Genomic DNA, 18,829 nt, shown 5'->3' with positions numbered 1-18,829 from the left:
AGGCGCTGGCCATGTCCTGGCCACCGGGCTTTTTGGCCTCTCAGGGTGCTGAGCCCACGGTGCGGTGCTGTGAGTTGGCAGCCGGGGCCAGAGGGGTGGCTTGGAGCGCTGCCCGCCGTCGGGATTGCTTGAGGCATCCTGTTATGAGACCTCGGGGTTTTGTTGCTTGTAACTCTGCCAGACCTCAGGTTCCTGGGCTGAAATTTTCCCTGCGAGGTGTCTGCTTTCACAGGGAGGGAGATGCCGGCAGCAAACTCGAAGGGGATGAAACTGCCTGGAGGAGATCTTCCTTTTTCTCCCCGTGTGCCCCCGTTGCATCTACCTTCCAGATCCCGCTGTCTGTGAGCCAGGGGCTTGGCAAACATCATGATCAGGGTGATGGAGCTGGACTCTTTTCAGTGGTTTCCAGCGATAGGATGAGGGGCAACGGGCACAAGCTGGAACATGGGAAGTTTCATTTAAATATGAGGAAAAACTTCTTTCCGGTGAGGGTGCCAGAGCCCTGGAACAGGCTGCCCAGGGAGGTCGTGGAGTCCCCTTCTCTGGAGATCTTCAAGACCCGCCTGGATGCAGCCCTGAGTCATGTGCTCTGGGCAACCCTGCTTTAGCAGGGGAGTTGGACTAGATGATCTCTAGAGGTCCCTTCCAACTCTGACAATTCTGTGATTCCATGATTCCGTGATCAGCCAAGCACCGGGCACAAGGTGAGCTGGGGCTCCTACAGAGACACGGCTCATGGCCACGGTGTTAAAGACACGAAGGTGCTGAGACGGGGCCGCCCTCGTGAGCTGAAGTAGCATTTCCAGAGGGCTGCGTGCCTGACTTTGCAGCCTTGACCAAGTTCTCTCCTTCTGGCATGCAAGAATTTTTTAGTATCAGCTCTTCTACATCGCTGGCTGGGATTTCTATTTTCCTGAATATGGCCCAAAAACCCCCTGCGAGGGAGTGCACCATTTTGGCAAACCAAAAGGAAAATCTTCATTAACCCCCCCTTAGAAATCTGCTGGCCCAAATTCGGTTGTTTCAAACCAGGGCCAGCAGGAGGTTGGGCTAATGAGTAAAACCTGAACATTCCTCAAATTTCCCATCCATCCTTAGTGATGGGATGGGACACATGGATGGGACCAAACCCCCCTCCACAAGACCCTGGCTCCACAACGGTCCCCATGGCCAAGGAGGGTGGTTTAAACACAGCCCAGTCCCACCTACGCACCCAGATCACGTTAACAGGGATTTAATCTCTCTTGCAAACGAAGGGTGCCTTCCCCATGAAGCATCCCAGTCCAGAGCTTGCTTTCTACACACCGTCCAGATGATGAGGGGCCTGGAGCATCTCTCTTATGAGGAAAGGCTGAGGGACTTGGGACTTTTTAGTCTGGAGAAGAGAAGACGGGGGGGGGGGGCATCTGATCAATGCCTATAAATACTTAAAGGGTGGGTGTCAAGAGGATGGGACCGGTCTTTTTTTCAGTGGTGCCCAGTGACAGGACAAGAGGAAACGGGCACAAACTTGAATGTAAGAAGTTCCACCTAAACATGAGGAGGAACTTCTTCACTTTGAGGGTGGCAGAGCCCTGGAAGAGGCTGCCCAGAGAAGTGGTGGAGTCTCCTTCTCTGGAGACATTCAAAACCCGCCTGGATATGTTCCTGTGCAACCCGCTCCTAGGTGGACCTGCTTTGGCAGGGGGGTTGGACTAGATGATCTCCAGAGGTCCCTTCCGACCCCATGTGATTCTGTGATTCTGTGAACCCGCACTAACGAACCCGTCCGCCCGCACCCAAGCACTCGGCCAGGTTTTTGCGCAGCCGCAGGTTTCAGCTGCGAGCTGCCATTGTGTTGATCGTACAGCAGCGAGGTGTATCATTAATTTATTAATTATTCACAGAGCACCAGACGGGCACGCAGAAGATCAGACAGGACGAGCTGGCTCCCAGCGAGCTCCCGGACTCTCCTTATGTCAAGACTTGCTCTTCAGTCACAGGCACGTTGTCACTGGCCACCTGCACATGACGGGACAATCTTTGTTAAAACCCCAATTAGCAAATAATAAGGCAGGCACAAAACCTGACTCTCCCAAACCAGATGGGCCCCCGCTTTCCTTTCTTTCCCCATTTTAAACAAAAGGTTTCCTGTCGTTAAAACTTTGGAGTAAGAACACAGCATTGGATGAGTGGTGGGGGACTTTGGTGGGAGCGAGACCCTCTGCGTGCCCCGAGCCCGAGGCCACAGCTTGTCCCGTGGGAGCCCAGGGAGGCTCTGGGCTGACCATCCAGCCCTGCCATGGCCACCAGGACAGTTGGCAAGAGCCTGGCAAGTGGCACTCCCCCAGATTCCCTTCGAGCTGGTCAAATGGCCCCGGCGTTCTCTGGAGGGGCTGGTTTTGTTATCCATCCTGGGAAATGAAGAGGGTGGTTCAGAGGCCCTCAGCAGCCAGAGCAGTTTCCCTTTCACCGCTTGCTCCCAGTTGCCATAAACCATTAATGTCGGGTGATGAAGGACGAGTACAGCAAACAGGCCAGACGGCAACCGGCAGCCCTTCCATCCACACATCACCTTGAGGATGCAGGCTCCTTCCATGTCCTTCCAGCTTTGGAGTCCTGAACACAGGAAGGACATGGACCTGTTGGAACGGGTCCAGCGGAGGGCCACGAAGATGATCAGAGGGCTGGAGCACCTCCCCTACGAAGACAGGCTGAGAGAGCTGGGGTTGTTCAGCCTGGAGAAGAGAAGGCTCCGGGGAGACCTCATAGCAGCCTTCCAATATCTGAAGGGAGCCCACAGGAGAGCCGGAGAGGGACTCTCTGTCAGGAAGTGTAGTGACAGGACAAGGGGTAACGGTTTTAAATTGGAATAGGGGAGATTTAGATTAGATATTAAGAGGAAATTCTTTGCTGTGAGGGTGGTGAGGCACTGGAACAGGTTGCCCAGGGAAGCTGTGGCTGCCCCATCCCTGGAGGGGTTCAAGGCCAGACTGGATGGGGCTTTGAGCAACCTGCTCTAGTGGAGGTGTCCCTGCCCAGGGCAGGGGGGTTGGAACTTGATGATCTTTAAGGTCCCTTCCAACTCTAACCATTCGATGATTCTATGATTCCCTATAATCCAAGTGGAGCAGCGACAGAGCTGTTTGGCCGGGTACATCGGCAGGGACATGGTTGAGGGATGAAGGAGGAACCCTCACGGGCCGTCCTGGATGGATGGGGAGGACCGGCTGGGAGATTGGGGGGTGTCTCCAGAACACTTCAGGTTAGCCCTGGTCCGAGCACCGCACATCACCGGCAGCTTCTCAGGGTCTCACAGATTAACTTGTACCAGGATCTTGCCTGCTTGTCTCTGGGTTTGTCCATTTTCCTTCCTCCTGTGCCTCACACACACTGAGCAACCGGTTGGGTTAAGCGCAGGCTTAAGAATGATTCCTTTGAATTCTACTTCCTGCAAAGTATAAATCCGAGACTCGTTTTTCTCATCTTATTTTCAAGCAGGCTTTAATCCAGGCATAATGTCCTGAGTAAGAATAACAGGCAGAAACCGGAACGAAAGTTAATATTTTGCCTGTTCAGAGGAAGTTTAGAGCATTCAGGTTCAAAGTATGGAGAGAAAAAGCTACATGAGAAATGTCTGGAGATTCTCTTTGCGATGCTTAGGGGAGCAAATGTGTCCCAAGACCCTAAGCCAGGGAGGGACTGTGACTGTCACCAGTTTGCAGGAGGTGGGAGGTGTGCCACGTTGGGTGTCCTGTCTCTCCCACCCAATTAAGACAACTCTTTTTGACATCCAATGCAATTTTTAATATAAAGCTGATACCATGAAAAATTACGGTCTTCTTCCTGGGAGACAATAGGGTATTTTTCAGGGAGTTGTTTTGCTCATTGTGTGCATTGTAGGGGCTTCTTTGCTTATTTTTGACTGGGGCAAGTTTTATCAAAGACATGAAATGACTCTAAGTCACGGTGACAATGGCAGGGGGATGAAGTCACAACGTTAATCTTCTCTGTGCAACTCTAAAGAAGTGGAAACTTCCACTGAATGCCATGAAATCCCCTCCACAATGAAGTTGTTCAGACATGCCAATCACAAACTCACAACAACTACAGAAGTGAAAAATCTTGGAAGGAAAAGGTCTGGCGCGATGCTAATAAGAGGATCTCTAGATGTCGAAACGTGTGCCTGTATGGGGTGGTTTTTCCAAGCACAAGTGCCAGCCCACACCTGTAGGGCAATGGGAGGCTGGGAGAAGGAGAGGTTGGGCTCTCTCCTCTCCCCAGCTTTGCAGGATGCTCTGTTCCTGCACCTGCAGGGATGAGGGGGAAGACGGGTCCCGGCACCCACCAGCCGGCCATCGGGCTGGCTCACAGTGGTCCCCCTTTCCCCTTGGCCTGCGGCCACTCTGGCTACTGAAGCACTGGCCGCAGGGGATCATCACACCCGCAGCTCAGGTGTGGTGGCTGCAGCGCTCCATGGGGGCTGGCATCGGCACTGTGCCAGGGCTGGCTGCAGCACTTTATCGGGGACGACTGCATTGATGCATGGGGGCTGGCTGCAGCACTGCATTGGGGCTGGCTGTGGGGCTGCGCTGGGGCCAGCTGTGGCATTGCATTGGGGCTGCTGCGGTGCTGCACTGGGGCTGGCTGTGGGGCTGCATCGGGGCTGGCTGCAGGGTTGCACTGGGGCTAGCCGTGGCACTGCATCGGGGCTGGCTGTGGGGCTGCATTGGGGCTGGCTGTGGAGCTGCATCGGGGCTGGCTGCAGGGCTGCACTGGGGCTGGCTGCGGGGCTGCATTGGGGCTAGCTGTGGGGCTGCATTGGGGATGGCTGCAGCACTGCATTGGGGCTGGCTGCAGCGCTGCATTGGGGCTGGCTGTGGGGCTGCATTGGGGATGGCTGGAGCATTGCATTGGGGATGACTGCAGCGCTGCATTGGGGCTGGCTGTGGGGCTGCATTGGGGCTGGCTGCAGCGCTGCATTGGGGCTGGCTGTGGGGCTGCATTGGGGCTGGCTGGAGCATTGCATTGGGGATGACTGCAGCGCTGCATTGGGGCTGGCTGTGGGGCTGCATTGGGGCTGGCTGCAGCGCTGCATTGGGGCTGGCTGTGGGGCTGCATTGGGGCTGGCTGTGGGGCTGCATTGGGGCTGGCTGCAGCGCTGCATTGGGGCTGGCTGTGGGGCTGCATCAGGGCTGGCTGTGGGGCTGCATTGGGGCTGGCTGCAGCGCTGCATCGGGGCTGGCTGTGGGGCTGCATCGGGGCTGGCTGTGGGGCTGCATCGGGGCTGCTGCGGTGCTGCGTGGGGGCTGGCTGCATCTGCTGGATGCCCGTGGCCTGCATCCGAATTCCCCGAGGGAAAAGAGTGCTTTTTGCTTTCTGCCACGCGTGTTAACCCCGGCCTTGCAGTCACACTCATCTCCGGCTAAAAAGTAAAGGAACAATCCCTGAAATTCCTTGTCCCAGCCGCGGTGCGTCAGAAACCTTCAAATTCCGGACGGCAGCTCCATCGTGTCTCCTGGGCTCCAGGTCCCACGTCCGCATAACTGGAGGTTACAACCCCCCCCCCCAGGCCACCCCGTCCTCCCACTGACAGCGGGGGAACCTGTGCTGGTGGCTTTAATGGGACAGGACCAGACTCTCGAAGCGAAAGGCAGAAGGCGAGTTCGCGGCGGCAGCATCCCGAAACGCCTCTCGGATGGAGGGAGGAGCATCCCATCGGGATCAGGAATAGCCGTGCGGGAGGGTCCCAAACGGGTCTTTTCCCGGCGCCTGCCAAAAGAAAAAAACCCAGGACTGTAAAAACCGGTCAAGAAGCTGTCACTTTGTTTTCTGCCTTCTCCTGAGCTCCTCGTGGGTTTGTCGGAGGGGAAGGGCGGGCTGGGCAAAGAACAGCCACCAAAGCGTGTCCCAGCACCCAGAGAGCTTCAGAGGGAGACGGCTGATTTCATTAGCGTTGTAAAACAAGACGGACTTTTTCCAAATATTTATTTTGGGGAATCAAATTAAATGTTCCAGCTCTTTGGGAATTCAATTCCCTCTTTCTGCGGGTGCTAGTCAGGGCTCCCAATGCATCAGTGCACGGCTTTAAAGGCATTTCTCCACTCTTTTGGATTAGTGACCCATTCTAACAGGTCTTCATTGACGGGGAGTGTGGGTCTCTCAAAGAGTCCATTGGATACAGCTTACAAAAGAGTTTAGGCAGAGATGAAGAGTTTACAAAAAGTTTGTAGGAAACCGTGGAGTCCTTTTAAAAGAGAATAAACTGCCACTGCTGTGTCTGGGTTGAGTTAATCTGATTAGGCCAAGCTCATCAACAGGCTCGCTGAAAAGAATGAGGCGGGGGGAAAAGCAAGCTGGGGACGGGCCCAGGAAAAAAAAAAAAAAAACCAAAAAAACTAGGGACCTTTTTACCAGAGAAGTCAAACAAAACCCATTGTTGCAGAGCATGCTTGCCTACAGATGGCAAAATGACAAATCTTTTCAAAGGCAAAGCAAATATAATTGATGGCTTTTTTTTTTTTTTTTTTTTTTCTGCAGGTATGGGAACAGACACTTAATAAGATTAAGGGAAACCCAAAATGAAAGGGGCTGAGAAATACCGCAGACACTTGTCCTGGTTGTTGGGATGGGGCAGGCTGATGGAGTTTACCTACTCTACATAAAACCTTGAGAAAAAAAGACTCTATCATGTATCATTTCTGCTCCTCGGTCCCTTGGGAAGTGTTCCTGTATCATTCCTCCCATCCCCAATTAATGCTTTTGCTCTTCCAAACTCTAGGAGATGGCAGCACCCAGGCAAGGAAAGGAGGAGCAGCCCGATGCGACAACCCACCTGCCCTGGGAGAGCTGGAACCCTTGGGAGACAATGCCATCCCTTCATCCCTGGCTCCTGCCCCGCCACCTCCAGCTCTGCCCTGGGCTGGGGAGGGCCACAGATTCCTCCTCTTCCTCCTGCTTTAGCCCAGGCAGCCCCAGCTGGAGCAGAGGGAAGCAATGCAGACCCCATCCCGATGGCATTCAGCTGCTGGTTTCTCCCTGGAGGAGGAGAGAACCAGCAAAAGGGCAGGTTTTCAGGACCCTGCCCGTGTCCTTCTTTGCCCAGCACAGGGCTACCACGTGCCCGTGATGTCCCAAGACCTGGCAAGCAGCAGCGGAGCCCCGGTGGGCTCAGTACCAACGTGGTGCCACATCCCACGTTCAGCACTGGGACCTTCATCCCCTGCTGGGAGGGAAAGGACCGGGCAGGGTCAGGTGCCCCGGGCAGAGAAAGGGGGTGATGGCATCATCGCACCCGCTCATTTTGGGATGTTTATTGTGGGCAAAATAAAAAGGCTAATTTAAAGTCCTGCCGGAAAGTTACATCACCTCCATTACCTTCTCAGGAGATATTTTAGGCTCTATATTTAGAGGAGCTCGAGTTGTGCTTGGATTTAACATAGGCAGCTCCTTAGCCAATATAATTAAGAACAGTATCAGTGGAAGGCATGTAAGGAGATTTTCTCCCCAAGGCCACCTAATACAGATGTAATTGACTCTATTTTCTGCTTTCTGCACACAGATTGCCGCAACTCAGCCCCTATTATCCGTCAACAAATGAACAGGATCCAGTGAAAGGGACCTCTTCAACCAGGACTGGGTTGAGAGAATGGAGCACTGGGCTGTGTTAAATCTGGACACAACGCGGCTTCGTTCCCTTCCTTTTTATCTCTGCCGCCTTTTCAAGATGTTTTCCCGTTAAGGGTAAGTCAGCAAATATGTGTTTGGGCAAAGTGTTGGCACTCGCTAAAGAAGAGAACATCTGTCTCAATCAGCTGGTCTATTCTATCCCTGCAGCTCCAGGGAGGCTCTCAGCGCTGAGAGACAAAACCAGGGCGACGTCTTCAGAAAGGGGTTTTTGTGTACGCCGTTGCAATTTTCTTTCTGCTAAAATTTTCCAGGGCGGGGCGGGAGGAAGGGAGGTGAGAAAAGAAATTAAAACCCATTTGCTTCGGAGCAAAAGAGCCCCAGGGAAGAAAAAAAAAAAAAAAAAAAAAAAAATTAAAAAAAAAATAAAAATCAAAAATCTCCATTTCTAATGTTGCAAAATTCCTACCGCGTTGCCATCGTCTTGCGTTCCCTCCCGCAGCCCCGTTTCGCAGCCCTGAAAAGGATGTCCTTAATGACAGCGGGCGCGATGAATAATAGTTTATTAGCGCAGAACGGTAATTTTCTTAGGAATATCTTTGCTTTCGGCTGAAGGAGCCCTGACGTGCCCTGGGAGGCAAAGAATGCCCGGGGTTTATTCGGATTGGTGCGGAGGAGGAGGGTGCAGCCCGAGCGGTCAGCACGTGTTGGACGCCAGGAACGTGCCGGGCGCCGGGCTGGAAGCAGATGGAAATCCCGGAGCGTGAAACCGAGCAAACGGTGGGGAAAAAAAACTTCTGGAAGACCTCCGGACATAGCCAAGGAAGAGCCCCTGCCTCGTCAGAGCCGGCCTCGAACCCCTTTCTGGGCTTGTTTGATGTTTTCGAGCCATAGCACCCTGATAATTAATTTCAGCTGATTAGAGCGGTGAGCTCCAGGGGGACAAAAGAGGCCGTGCGAGGTTTGAAAAGGGATGCTCGGGGCAGAAGGCTGTACTGTAATTTGTTAAAGAACCTCCTCACAATCTGCCCGGCCTTAATGTCTTAATTTCTCCTTCAGCATTCCCTTTGACACACTAGCCAAAGCGATGTATGGCTGGAAAGGGGGGGGGGGGGGGGGGGGGGGGATTGATTGCGCGGGATCAAGCTGAGGGAAATCCCGGAGGGATTAGAGCCCAATCCCTGGGCAAACAGGGGCTGGAGTGGCTGAGCACGGCCACAGCTGTCTGCCCCACAATACCCAGAACAAACAGGGGGCTGGGGAACAAGGCACGGCCAGGGGCACGGGCGGGCAGGACTCGGAAAGGAGGACAAAACCCTGCATTCAGCCTCCCCCCCCCCACCCCACCCCCCCCAACCCTGGGGACCCCGAGGTGGGGGGGGGGGATGCCTTTTATGAGTTTTTTCACCCCAGCTGCAAGCTTTGGAGTTGCGCTTCAAAATTTCAGAAGCCTGGCTGCAATCAAATCGGGTTTAGCGATCAAAGAGGGGCTGGAGACGCAGCGCGTATCCGGGCTGGGAGAGAGGACAAGTGGGGACCGCCACCAGCAGTTTGTCCTCTTCTGTTCTCTCTCGTCTCACCAAACGCCGATATTAGGATTAATAACCTGTCTCACGTCGCCAGTCTTCAGGCGGAAAGAGCCTTTAAGCTGTTCTGTTTGGGTTTTTGTTGGTTTTTTTTTTTTTTTTTAAAAAAAAAAACCAAACAAAACCACCACAACATGTATGAACGTGATGGGTTTTTAAGGGATCAAGATTAAATATATAGGCCATGCCCAGAGAGGAATGACAGAGACTTTTCACATAAGCCTTAAGAAGGAAAATCCCAGGTCTCCACCCGGAGACGAGTTAAAGGCTTTCACTTTCCCAGTGCGTGTTCAGGACAGGTTGTCGGTGACACAAACTGTAAACCCCAAATTATACCGAGCCGGAGTAGTACTGATTGGAAGTGAATAATTGCATGGGAGTAGTATTAAATGGAGGTGAATAATTGCGATTCCAGTTGCACTGGAATTCGCCAATCATGATTTTTCTTTCCTCGGCATCTCCTACGGACCTCGCCAGCAAACTACATCACGATAAAACGGGATGCAGGTGATCTCCAGAGGTCCCTTCCAACTCCGACAATTCCGTGATTCCATGATGACCTGTGATGGAGAAAAGCTGCTTATGAGGAGAAAAGCCTTTGGGAGGAAGAGTCTGCCCACCCTCTGCTGGGCACCACTCTCTGCCCTCATGTCCCACCAGCCCCACGTTTCTTTGACTCCCCACAGGCCGCCAAAATCCCCAGGGACTTGGCACGCTCTGGCCAGTCCCGATGGGCCCTTGCACATCTCCCCTAAGCAGAAATCCAGGCTGGGTGGAGAATGGATGGAGAGCAGCCCTGAGGAGAAGGACTTGGGGGTGTTGGTTGATGAGAAGCTCAATATGAGGCAGCTCCAATCCCTAAAGGGGCTCCAGGAAAGCTGGGAAGGGACTCTGGATCAGGAAGGGGAGCCGTAGGAGGAGGGGTAACAGTTTTAGACTGTAAGAGGGCAGATTGAGATGAGATCTCAGGGAGAAATTCTTTGCTGTGAGGGTGGTGAGAGCCTGGCCCAAGTTGCCCAGAGAAGCTGTGGCTGCCCCATCCCTGGAGGGGTTCAAGGCCAGGTTGGACGGGGCTTGGAGCAACCTGGGCTGGTGGGAGGTGTCCCTGCCCAGGGCAGGGGGTGGCACTGGATGGTCTTTAAGGTCCTTTCCAACTCTAACCATCCTACGATTCTATGATCTCCTGAAAGTGAATCCAGCTGCAAACAGGACACCCAATTACTCCTCACCCCCTGGGCAGTTTCCGTTCTCCTTAGACCATGGCTGGGGCCAGGGGGGAGTTTCCCAGTCCCTGTGTGCTCTCTTCCAGCCTGGGAGCCTGCCCCGGGGTGGGAAGCAGGGAGCAGGAGCAGCTGGACACAGCCGTGTACCTCCATCTCTCTCGCCCGTGCAGAATACTGGGGTCGCAGAGGGGAAGGTGGGGTGTTGTCCCATCCTGTCACCGGGATAAATTGCCACCAAAGGGATGTAAAATAATGCTGGGAAATAACCCTACGTCCTTTAACACCCCTGCCTCAACAGCCCACCGCATTACAAAGCACGAGGGGGGTGGGGGGGGCAGGACAGAGCCTTACGGTGCACCCCCAGAATCCAGATAAGGAACCAGTTCAGCCACTGGGCGGCTGAGCGTTACTGGGCATTGCAAAAACAGGGCTCCAAACCGCAACTGGGCTTTCTCCCAGTTCCAGGAGGGGTTTGCAATCGGCAACTGGGTCAGGTTTGGAGCTGCAACATGATGGAAATGGGGGCTGAGGCAGGAAGGAGACTCGGTGCAAAGCAGCACGATAAATGAGATAAATGCGTGACAATAAATACCCGTCCTGGGGTAGGACGGAATTCTGGCTTAATCTCAAGTTATTTAAGGAAATGAGAGTCTTTCCCCAGATTTCACTGACCTTTGGAACCTGAACATGTTCGGAATTTGGGGAGAAAGGCTACGTGTTATGTCAGAGGTTCAGAACGACAAAAATTCTCCCAACTTTGTCCCATGGAGAAGAATTCTCTCCGGAGAGGAGAACTGTCAATAATCACTGCTCCCAGCCAGGGAATTGCATCACTTGATGTAGATTCTGTTGAAAAACTTGTTCATTTAATGTTTGGGGTTTTTGGGGGTTTGTTGTTGTTTTTTTTTTTTTTTTCCTCGCTTTAATTATGTAATTAATGCCTTCTGAATCAACTGTCAAAGGAGGGACACTATTTTGGTTATTAGTTATTTCCTCACAGTATTCTTACACGAGCGAGGGAGATTGCACAAAGGGCTGTTGTTCTGCATTTTATTGCTCTCATAAGGAAACAGATCCCTGAACCTTTCCGAGGAGACTTATAAAGCAAACACTTATTATTCTTCAGCAAGACAACATCCACCCCCCGTGCCCTTTTTCCAAAGGGATAGGCTAGACTTTGTGGGCATTTCAATAAGTAGCGCTTACCCGGTAAAACACCATACCTCCCGCAAACCTCTCTCCCCCCCCACCCCCCTCCGCCCCCCAAAAATCACAATTCAGCCCCGAATTGCTGTTTCCGTGGTCACGCGGGTGTTGGCGCAACGGAGGAAAAGGATCCCGAAATCAATGTATTCCCTCAGACCCTTTGATGTCTGCGGGAAGACGCTGCTGCTTCAGACAGCACGTCTCGCCCGTGTGCGTTTTGCAGCCTGGATGTGGCAAAACCACCCGAAATTGCACCTGAAATGAAATGAAATGAAATGAAAGGCCCGGGATGGGACGCGGGGAAAAGAATGGAAATGCTTCCCAGAGTTTTTCCTTCTTTTTTTTTTTTTGTTGTTGTTGTTGTTGCTTCCTTCCTTCTGTTTGGCTTTCTGGGTCCCTCCAGCCACCCCTCGTAGCCGGGGCCGCAGCACCCATCGCTGCCTGCAAGAGGGCTAGCCCCTCCGGGGAGGATGCTTGCCAAGAAGCCACTGGCCTCCTCCTGCCCCCCTGCAGGAGACGGGAATCTGGGACACGTTCCAGGGGCTTTATCCCGTTTCTGGCATCCCTTTGGGAGGTGCGGGTGGCAAACCCTCCATCGGCAGGAGAGGATGGAGGGTCTCTCCCCACTGCCTGACACCTTCAGCTTTGCCTGGTCCTTCTGCAGCTCTGCAGCTCTTCCCCCCCCCCAGCCCCTGAGCAAGGCTGAGGCCGGCAAACTCGCCACACTTGTGCTTTCAGACCAGAAAAAGGCTCTTTCGGTGCGTGTTCACAGCAGGGTGCACCCACCCCAGCTCGGGGTGCCCGAGGAGGGAGGCGGGTGGCAGATGGGCAAGAAGGTGGCATTCCCGAAGGCTGCTCCCCAGGATTGTCCCCTCGCCCAGCGTCGCAGCCGTGCCAGGATCCCACGCGCGAATCCCAGCCCCGGCTGCAGAAACGGTGAAGGCGAAATGGGAATGATTCATCGGAGCAAAATTAAAAGCAAAGCAGGAGAACGGGGCCGACAATAGGGGCTTAAATGCAGTAGGTGGGTTCCCTTCTCCTCCAAAAAAGCCAAAAATTGTCCCCCAAACTAAGAGGGGGAGAACCGGCCGCGGTCTCACACTGGAGTTTTCAAGGATTTTAGCAACTGATTCTTTTCTCCTTCCTTCAGAATGGGTAAGAAAAGGGGAAAAAAAAGAAAAAAAAAGGCGTTTCAAGTCAAGATATCACTCGGAATTTCAGACGTCGGCCTCTGGAAGGCTAATACCCAATTTATGATTATTAAAAGGTTTAAGGCTGCAGCAGAGAGATTTAACACACGTGCTGCATCCTCTAAAAAGGCCTTTAAATAGTCGGGTTTTGGAATCAGCCACGAGCTCGAAGGCGGCTTAACGATCCCGGCCCCCCCGTTAAATGAAGTTATTTGGGAGCAGAACTGACGGATTTGGGGCCGCGCTGTGCCCAAAGTGCGGGGAGACCACCCCCCCAGCCACCAAAGGCTGGGTCCCCGGGGTGGCAGCCACCATGTCCCCAGTCCCTTGGCTGGGTCACAGATGGGCTGGGGTGTCCCAGAGCACTGTGACACCCATGGGACCCCCAGGGGGGGTGGGAAGAAGGGGGGGGGTCAGCCCGGGAAAAGGAGGGAGCTTTTGCACCTTGCATGACGTCACGCTCTCATTAAGGTTTAATCTCCCTTAATGAGGAACAGCAAGAGCGAGAGGCCGACTGTCCCCAAGCGGGGGCACAGCGGGGACACCGGTGGGTGACGCTCACCGCCGAGCCCCCCCTCCTCGTCCCGCTTTGGGGGGGGGGAAAACCCACCCGCCGGTCCCGGTCAGCGCCTCCACAGAGACAGGCGGGGACTCTCCTCCCCGGGGGGGGGGGGGGGGGGCGGTGACCGAAAGGGGGTGTCGCAAGACCCCACGGGGACCCTGACCTTCCCGGACCGTGCCCGTGGGAAGGCGCTGGCTGGGGGCTGCGGTTCGCCCCCGCAAACCCCCCCGCCCACACCCCGCGGGGGTGCGCACACTGCCGCACACCGGCAGGTCGCCGTACCCCCACCGTACCCCCTTTACACCCCCCACCCCTCCCAACACGTACCTCCGGGAGCCGCATTTGATCCCTCCCGCCGCCGCGCACCGGGGACCGGAGCGGGGGGGGGGGGGGGGGACCGGAGGGGAGCGTTTGTGCTTCCCGGGGACTGGAGAGGCGGGGGGGACCGAAGGAGGGGGCGGCATGCTTCCCGGGCACCGGAGGCGGCGGTGGGTGGTCCTTCCCGGGAACCGGAGGGGCGGGGGGTGGCTGCCGGGGACCGGAGCGGGGGTGTACGTGTGCTTCCCGGGGGCCGGAGGACACACAGGGACGGAGGGGGGGGGGGGTGGTTGGTGGTGTTTCCCGGTGACCGGTGCGGGGTGTGCGCGGTTCCCGGTGAGCGGAGCGGGTGTGTGTGTGTTTCCCGAGCCGGGGGGGGGGGGTGGGGTGGGGTGGCGGGCAGCACGCCCGAGCGGCGGCCCGGTGCCCCCGGCGCGGCGGGGGCGGGGTTTTCCCATGGCCGCCCCGAGCGGCGGCGGCGGCGGCGGCAGCCGGGGGAGCGCTCCGGCACGTGCTCCGGCGGGAGGGGGGGAGGAGGAGGAGGAGGAGGAGGAGGAGGAGGGGGGGGGGGGGAGGAACCGGGGGAACGCGTCCCGGGGGCGGAGGCACGAGCGCCGCCGCCCGCCTGATTGACAGCGGGGGCGGCCGGCAGCCAATGGGCGGCCTCGCGTGCCGCGCCAGCCGCCGCCGCCGCCGCCGCCGCCTCCCCCGGGGGGCGCGCCCCCCTTCTTCCAGCTCCCATTCCCCCCCCCCCCCCCCCCACGTGGCCGGGCGGGCGGTGGGCGTGGCCGGCGGAGGGACGGCGGGCCAATGGGCGAGCGGGCGGCGCGGAGGGCGGGCGGCGATTGGCGGGCGGGAGTGTGGGAACGGCCGCGGCGGCGGTTTCACACGAATGGGGAGCCGCCGGCGGGTATAAAAGGGCGGGGGGGCGCCGGCCGCCGCCACTGTCGGCCCCGCTGTCGCCGCCGCACGCGCGTTCCCGCCGGCCGCACGCGCCCCGTTTCCCGCCCGCCGCACGCGCCCCCGTCCGTTTCCCGCCATGCCCGCCGACACGGGCATGGAGAAACCCACCGCCTCGCCCATCGCCGGGGCGCCGGCCAGCGCCAGCCACACGCCGGATAAACCCCGGAGCGCCAGCGAGCACCGGAAGGTAAATGGAGGGTGCTGCCGGTCCGGGCGCAGCGACGGCGGCGCTGGATGGCGGCGAGCCCGCGGCCGTGCTGAGGTCGGTGTCGGGGCCGGGGCGGTGGGTGCTCGGGGTGGGGGACACGCGCAGGGGATGGGACCCGCCCGGGGGGATCTGACCGGCTCCGCTCTCCCCGCAGTCCTCCAAGCCCATCATGGAGAAACGGCGCCGGGCGCGGATCAATGAGAGCCTGGGGCAGCTGAAGACCCTCATCCTGGACGCGCTGAAGAAGGATGTAAGTGGGGTTGGAGGGGGCGGTGGGAAGGGGAGGCGGGGGACACACACACCCCCCCACCACCATACCTTGCATCGGGAAGCCCTGACCGGCGCCGTTCTCCTCCCGCAGAGCTCCCGGCACTCCAAGCTGGAGAAGGCGGACATCCTGGAGATGACCGTCAAGCACCTGCGAAACCTGCAGCGGGCGCAGATGACGGGTAAGCAAGCCCTGCCGCTCTGGAGGGGGGGGGGGGGGGCTCCGGGATGGGGACAGGGGACCGAGGTCGGCTCGGACGGGGCTATGAGCAACCTGGTCTAAGTGGGAGGTAGCCCCCCCCCCGCCGCCCATCATGGCAGGGGGCTTGGAACTAGATGATCTTAAAGGTCCTTTCCAACACGAACCGCTGTGGGATTGTATGAGCGGGGTCCTGCCCTGGCTCACCCCCCGTCCCCTCTGCCCCTCCAGCTGCGCTCAGCGCCGACCCCACCGTCCTCGGCAAGTACCGGGCAGGATTCAACGAGTGCATGAACGAGGTGACGAGGTTCCTCTCCACCTGCGAAGGGGTCAACACCGACGTCCGTACCCGTCTCCTCAGCCACCTCTCGGCTTGCTTGGGTCAGATCGTGGCCATGAACTACCCGCCACCACCACCGCCGCCACCGCCGTCCGGCCAACCCGCACATCTGGCGCAGCAGCCTCTGCACGTCCAGCTGCCCCCCGCCGCAGCCGTGCCCGTGCCCTGCAAACTGAACCCCGCCGAAGCCCTGTCCCCCAAAGTCTACGGCGGTTTCCAGCTCGTCCCTGCTACCGACGGCCAGTTTGCTTTTCTCATCCCCAACCCGGCCTTCCCTCCCAGCTCCGGACCCGTTATTCCCCTCTACGCCAACGCCAACGTCCCGGTATCCGCAGGCAGCGGCTCGGGGAACGCTGCTGCTGCCGCCACCCCATCAGCATCCCCGGTGCAGGGGTTGACATCATTTGGGGGCAGCATTGTTCCAGCGTCCCAGGCGGGAAGTCCCATCGGAGAGCGCAGTGAATCGGTGTGGAGGCCTTGGTGACTTGCCTAAAATGATTTCTCCCCCACCTCTCCCCCTCCTCGCCCCCCCCTCCCAAAAAAAAAAACACCCCTCTTCTGTTGGCTCCGTTGTATGGAGCCCTGTTATGTTTGGGGTTTGTTTTTGTTTTTTTTTTTTTTTCTTAAAGCAGACTTAAACAGAAAGGAAAAAAAGGACCTCGCTATGAACGTGCTATTTATTATTTTCAGAGGTTGGGATCTCGACTTGTATTTTTACTCCTTTAAAATGCCTTTATTTGAGATACCTTTTTTTAAGGGAAAAAAAAAAAATAAATGAGAAATAGTTTTGTAACAAATATTCAAAAAGTATAATGCCAAAGTTGTTTGTATCCCGTTTGTCTGTGTGTGTGTGCGTGCCTGTGTTGAAGACTTCTGGAAAAAAAAAAAAAAAGAAAAAAAATTGCAGGTGTTTAAATAAATAAACTCTTTGAAATAGATTTATTTCCCCCCCCCCCCTTCCTTTCATTTTGCTGGGTTGAGTGGGCAGGGACAAGCTCATCCTGTGTATGCAGCCCCCTCAAAAAAAAAAAAAAAAAAATAGGAGTGAACTTTATGGCCTTAAATAAGGCTGCTGGAAGGGATTCCTGTGGAAAAATAGTTGGGGGGGGGAAAGATGATGAGGTTGAGGGGAGGTTCTGGCAGGGTTAAATGTCTCCCGAGAGCTTTGCAAGTGTTGTGTTCCAAATCGGAAGAAAAATATTGTTTAAAAAATGTGCTCCTGGAGCTTGAGGAAATGTGTGCTACCTGCTCAGAGAACTGAAATAACGCTGCTCTGCTCTTAGATTTCATTCCTTACCACCTTGCCCTAGGGATTTTGTGCTGGGGGGGCGGGTGGTGGTGCTCGCAAAAGTTACTATCTCGCCTACAAAAGAGGCAAGAGAGTCTGTCCCTATTGTGAGGAGGGTAATTAGAAGGTATAAAGGGTCTCATCGAGTATGCAGCGGGCTCTTTGGGAAGTTGGGAACCCTATTGAAACGCCTGGGAACTGGGAGCTGAGGGTTAATGTGTGTCTTTTTTTTTCTGGCCACTCTCATTGACAGGGCCAGATAGACTCTGATACTCAATGCTGTTGTAAATTCAATTGCCTGCCCTCACAATGCCTACCTCATAAAAGAGAATAACTTGGGGTTGTGGCTTTTTTTTTTTTTTTTTTTTTTGCTTTTTCTTTTTTTTTTTTTTCCAGTAAGCAAGGGAACTGAGGAAAAGACAAGTTTTGCCACCCATTCTGACTCACCCCCGGTACTTGAATCCTGGCCAAGTGGAAGCAATTGCAGCCTCACACACACAGAATTAACCACTTCCAATTGTCACCAATTAATAAGGCCGTGGTGTGGAGAAAGACCATTAAAGAGTGAATGCGGGGTAGGGAAGGGAAAGCTTTGTGTGTGCTTTGCTCCAAATTTATGAGGTGGGGCTCTCGTGTAATCTTGGAGAGCAAAGCCAACAGATGACATGCCTGCGTGCCAAAGCCACGTCCAGAGGCAGAACCCAGCTTGGCTGGGCTTCCTCCATCCTCCAGCCCCTGGGATCCCCGTAGGCAAAGCCCATTCTCCTGCCCCTCTCCTTCCTCCCTGAGTCCTGAGGGTTTTTCCTGGCGATGGGGTGGCGGTGGGACCAGCAGCGTTTCACAGCTCGGAGACTGGCTTGATGTTTGCAGAACATCCCATTAATTCAATGGGCCCGGGGATTTTTATTTATTTATTTTTTTTTTTCCGAATGGAAATGCGATTTCATCTTTCAAGGTCTAGTTCTGTCAGCAAGCAGGTTCTGTGAGAAGGTGGCATTGTGTGTGTGTGTGTTGGGGGGGGGGGAGGGAGTGTGTGTATAAAGCAGATTATCCCCTTCTGAAGGCTTTTTTACACCTTCCTGAGGTTTTGCCCAAGGTTAGATACAGGAGCACAGGTTGCTCGGAGCCTGGTACTGATCCAGTCCAGCAATTCCTCTGTACCGGAGCGTGGGCAATCGATCAAGGCTGAAAGTCCTCCATGGCACCACCAGAACTAGGTATCCATTTGAATCAGGAGGTTCCCAGGAGGTTTTGTTATGCAATCACAGACATAAAATCATGTTACAGCAATTCTCCTCCATCCCCCACAGCCAGTCACTACCCCTCCTCTTCTGTCTGAAGAAGGCTTGGAAGAGCAGATGAAAGCCTGCCTGTCGCCTGCCTGTAACCGTATACCCCCCCCCATCCCCCGGGGCAGGACCGTGTCTCGGACTTATCCCTCACTGCCCAGTCCCCTCCAGACCTCCCCTTAGATTCAGCAAATTTCTTCTCTTGATGAGGCACCCGGGCCAAAAGCGAGCCTGCCAAGCTCTAGTTCAGGCAGAGAGAAAAAAAAAAAAAAAAAGAGAACAACAACAAAAAAAAAAATCCAAAAAACCAACCCACCACTTTCTTTTCTGAGTGGGTTTTGAATGATGGCAGCGGTGCAAACACGACACACGCCGCGGCGTTCCTCCGGGACGCTCATCTCCCAGGGCGAGGGAAGCAGTCAGTCACCGCTCTGCCTCTTCGGCGAGACCCTCAGATGGAAGCACGGATGCCACCGTCATTTCAGCCTCCCTAGAAACGCAGCAGAGCCCCAGCACCCGACTTTTACATCCCCGCACAGCCACCTGCTCTCTTTTTGGCCTCGGGCAAGTCATAGACTTCTCCGT

The 18,829-nt window shown here is 55.6% G+C and overlaps 1 protein-coding gene across 2 annotated transcripts; it reads left to right on the top strand.

The window, feature by feature from the left end:
• Positions 1 to 14,636: 14,636 nt before the first annotated feature.
• On the top strand, positions 14,637 to 16,598 carry HES4 (hes family bHLH transcription factor 4). Of its 2 annotated transcripts, none has more exons than XM_074161561.1 (4): positions 14,637 to 14,915; positions 15,016 to 15,111; positions 15,223 to 15,310; positions 15,559 to 16,592. In XM_074161561.1, the coding sequence occupies exons 1-4, from the start codon at positions 14,730 to 14,732 to the stop codon at positions 16,149 to 16,151; spliced, it is 963 nt and encodes a 320-aa protein (XP_074017662.1). In that variant the 5' UTR covers positions 14,637 to 14,729; the 3' UTR covers positions 16,152 to 16,592. The 2 variants fall into 2 exon arrangements, with proteins under 2 accessions (XP_074017662.1, XP_074017663.1); XM_074161562.1 differs by having other exon boundaries at positions 14,640 to 14,840; positions 15,559 to 16,598.
• The last annotated feature ends 2,231 nt before the right edge of the window (positions 16,599 to 18,829 follow it).

This window comes from Numenius arquata, chromosome 20, assembly GCF_964106895.1.
Source record: "Numenius arquata chromosome 20, bNumArq3.hap1.1, whole genome shotgun sequence".
Lineage (NCBI taxonomy): Eukaryota > Metazoa > Chordata > Aves > Charadriiformes > Scolopacidae > Numenius > Numenius arquata.
Note: the sequence above shows the minus strand (reverse complement) of the source record. Positions and strands in the feature narration are given on the sequence as shown.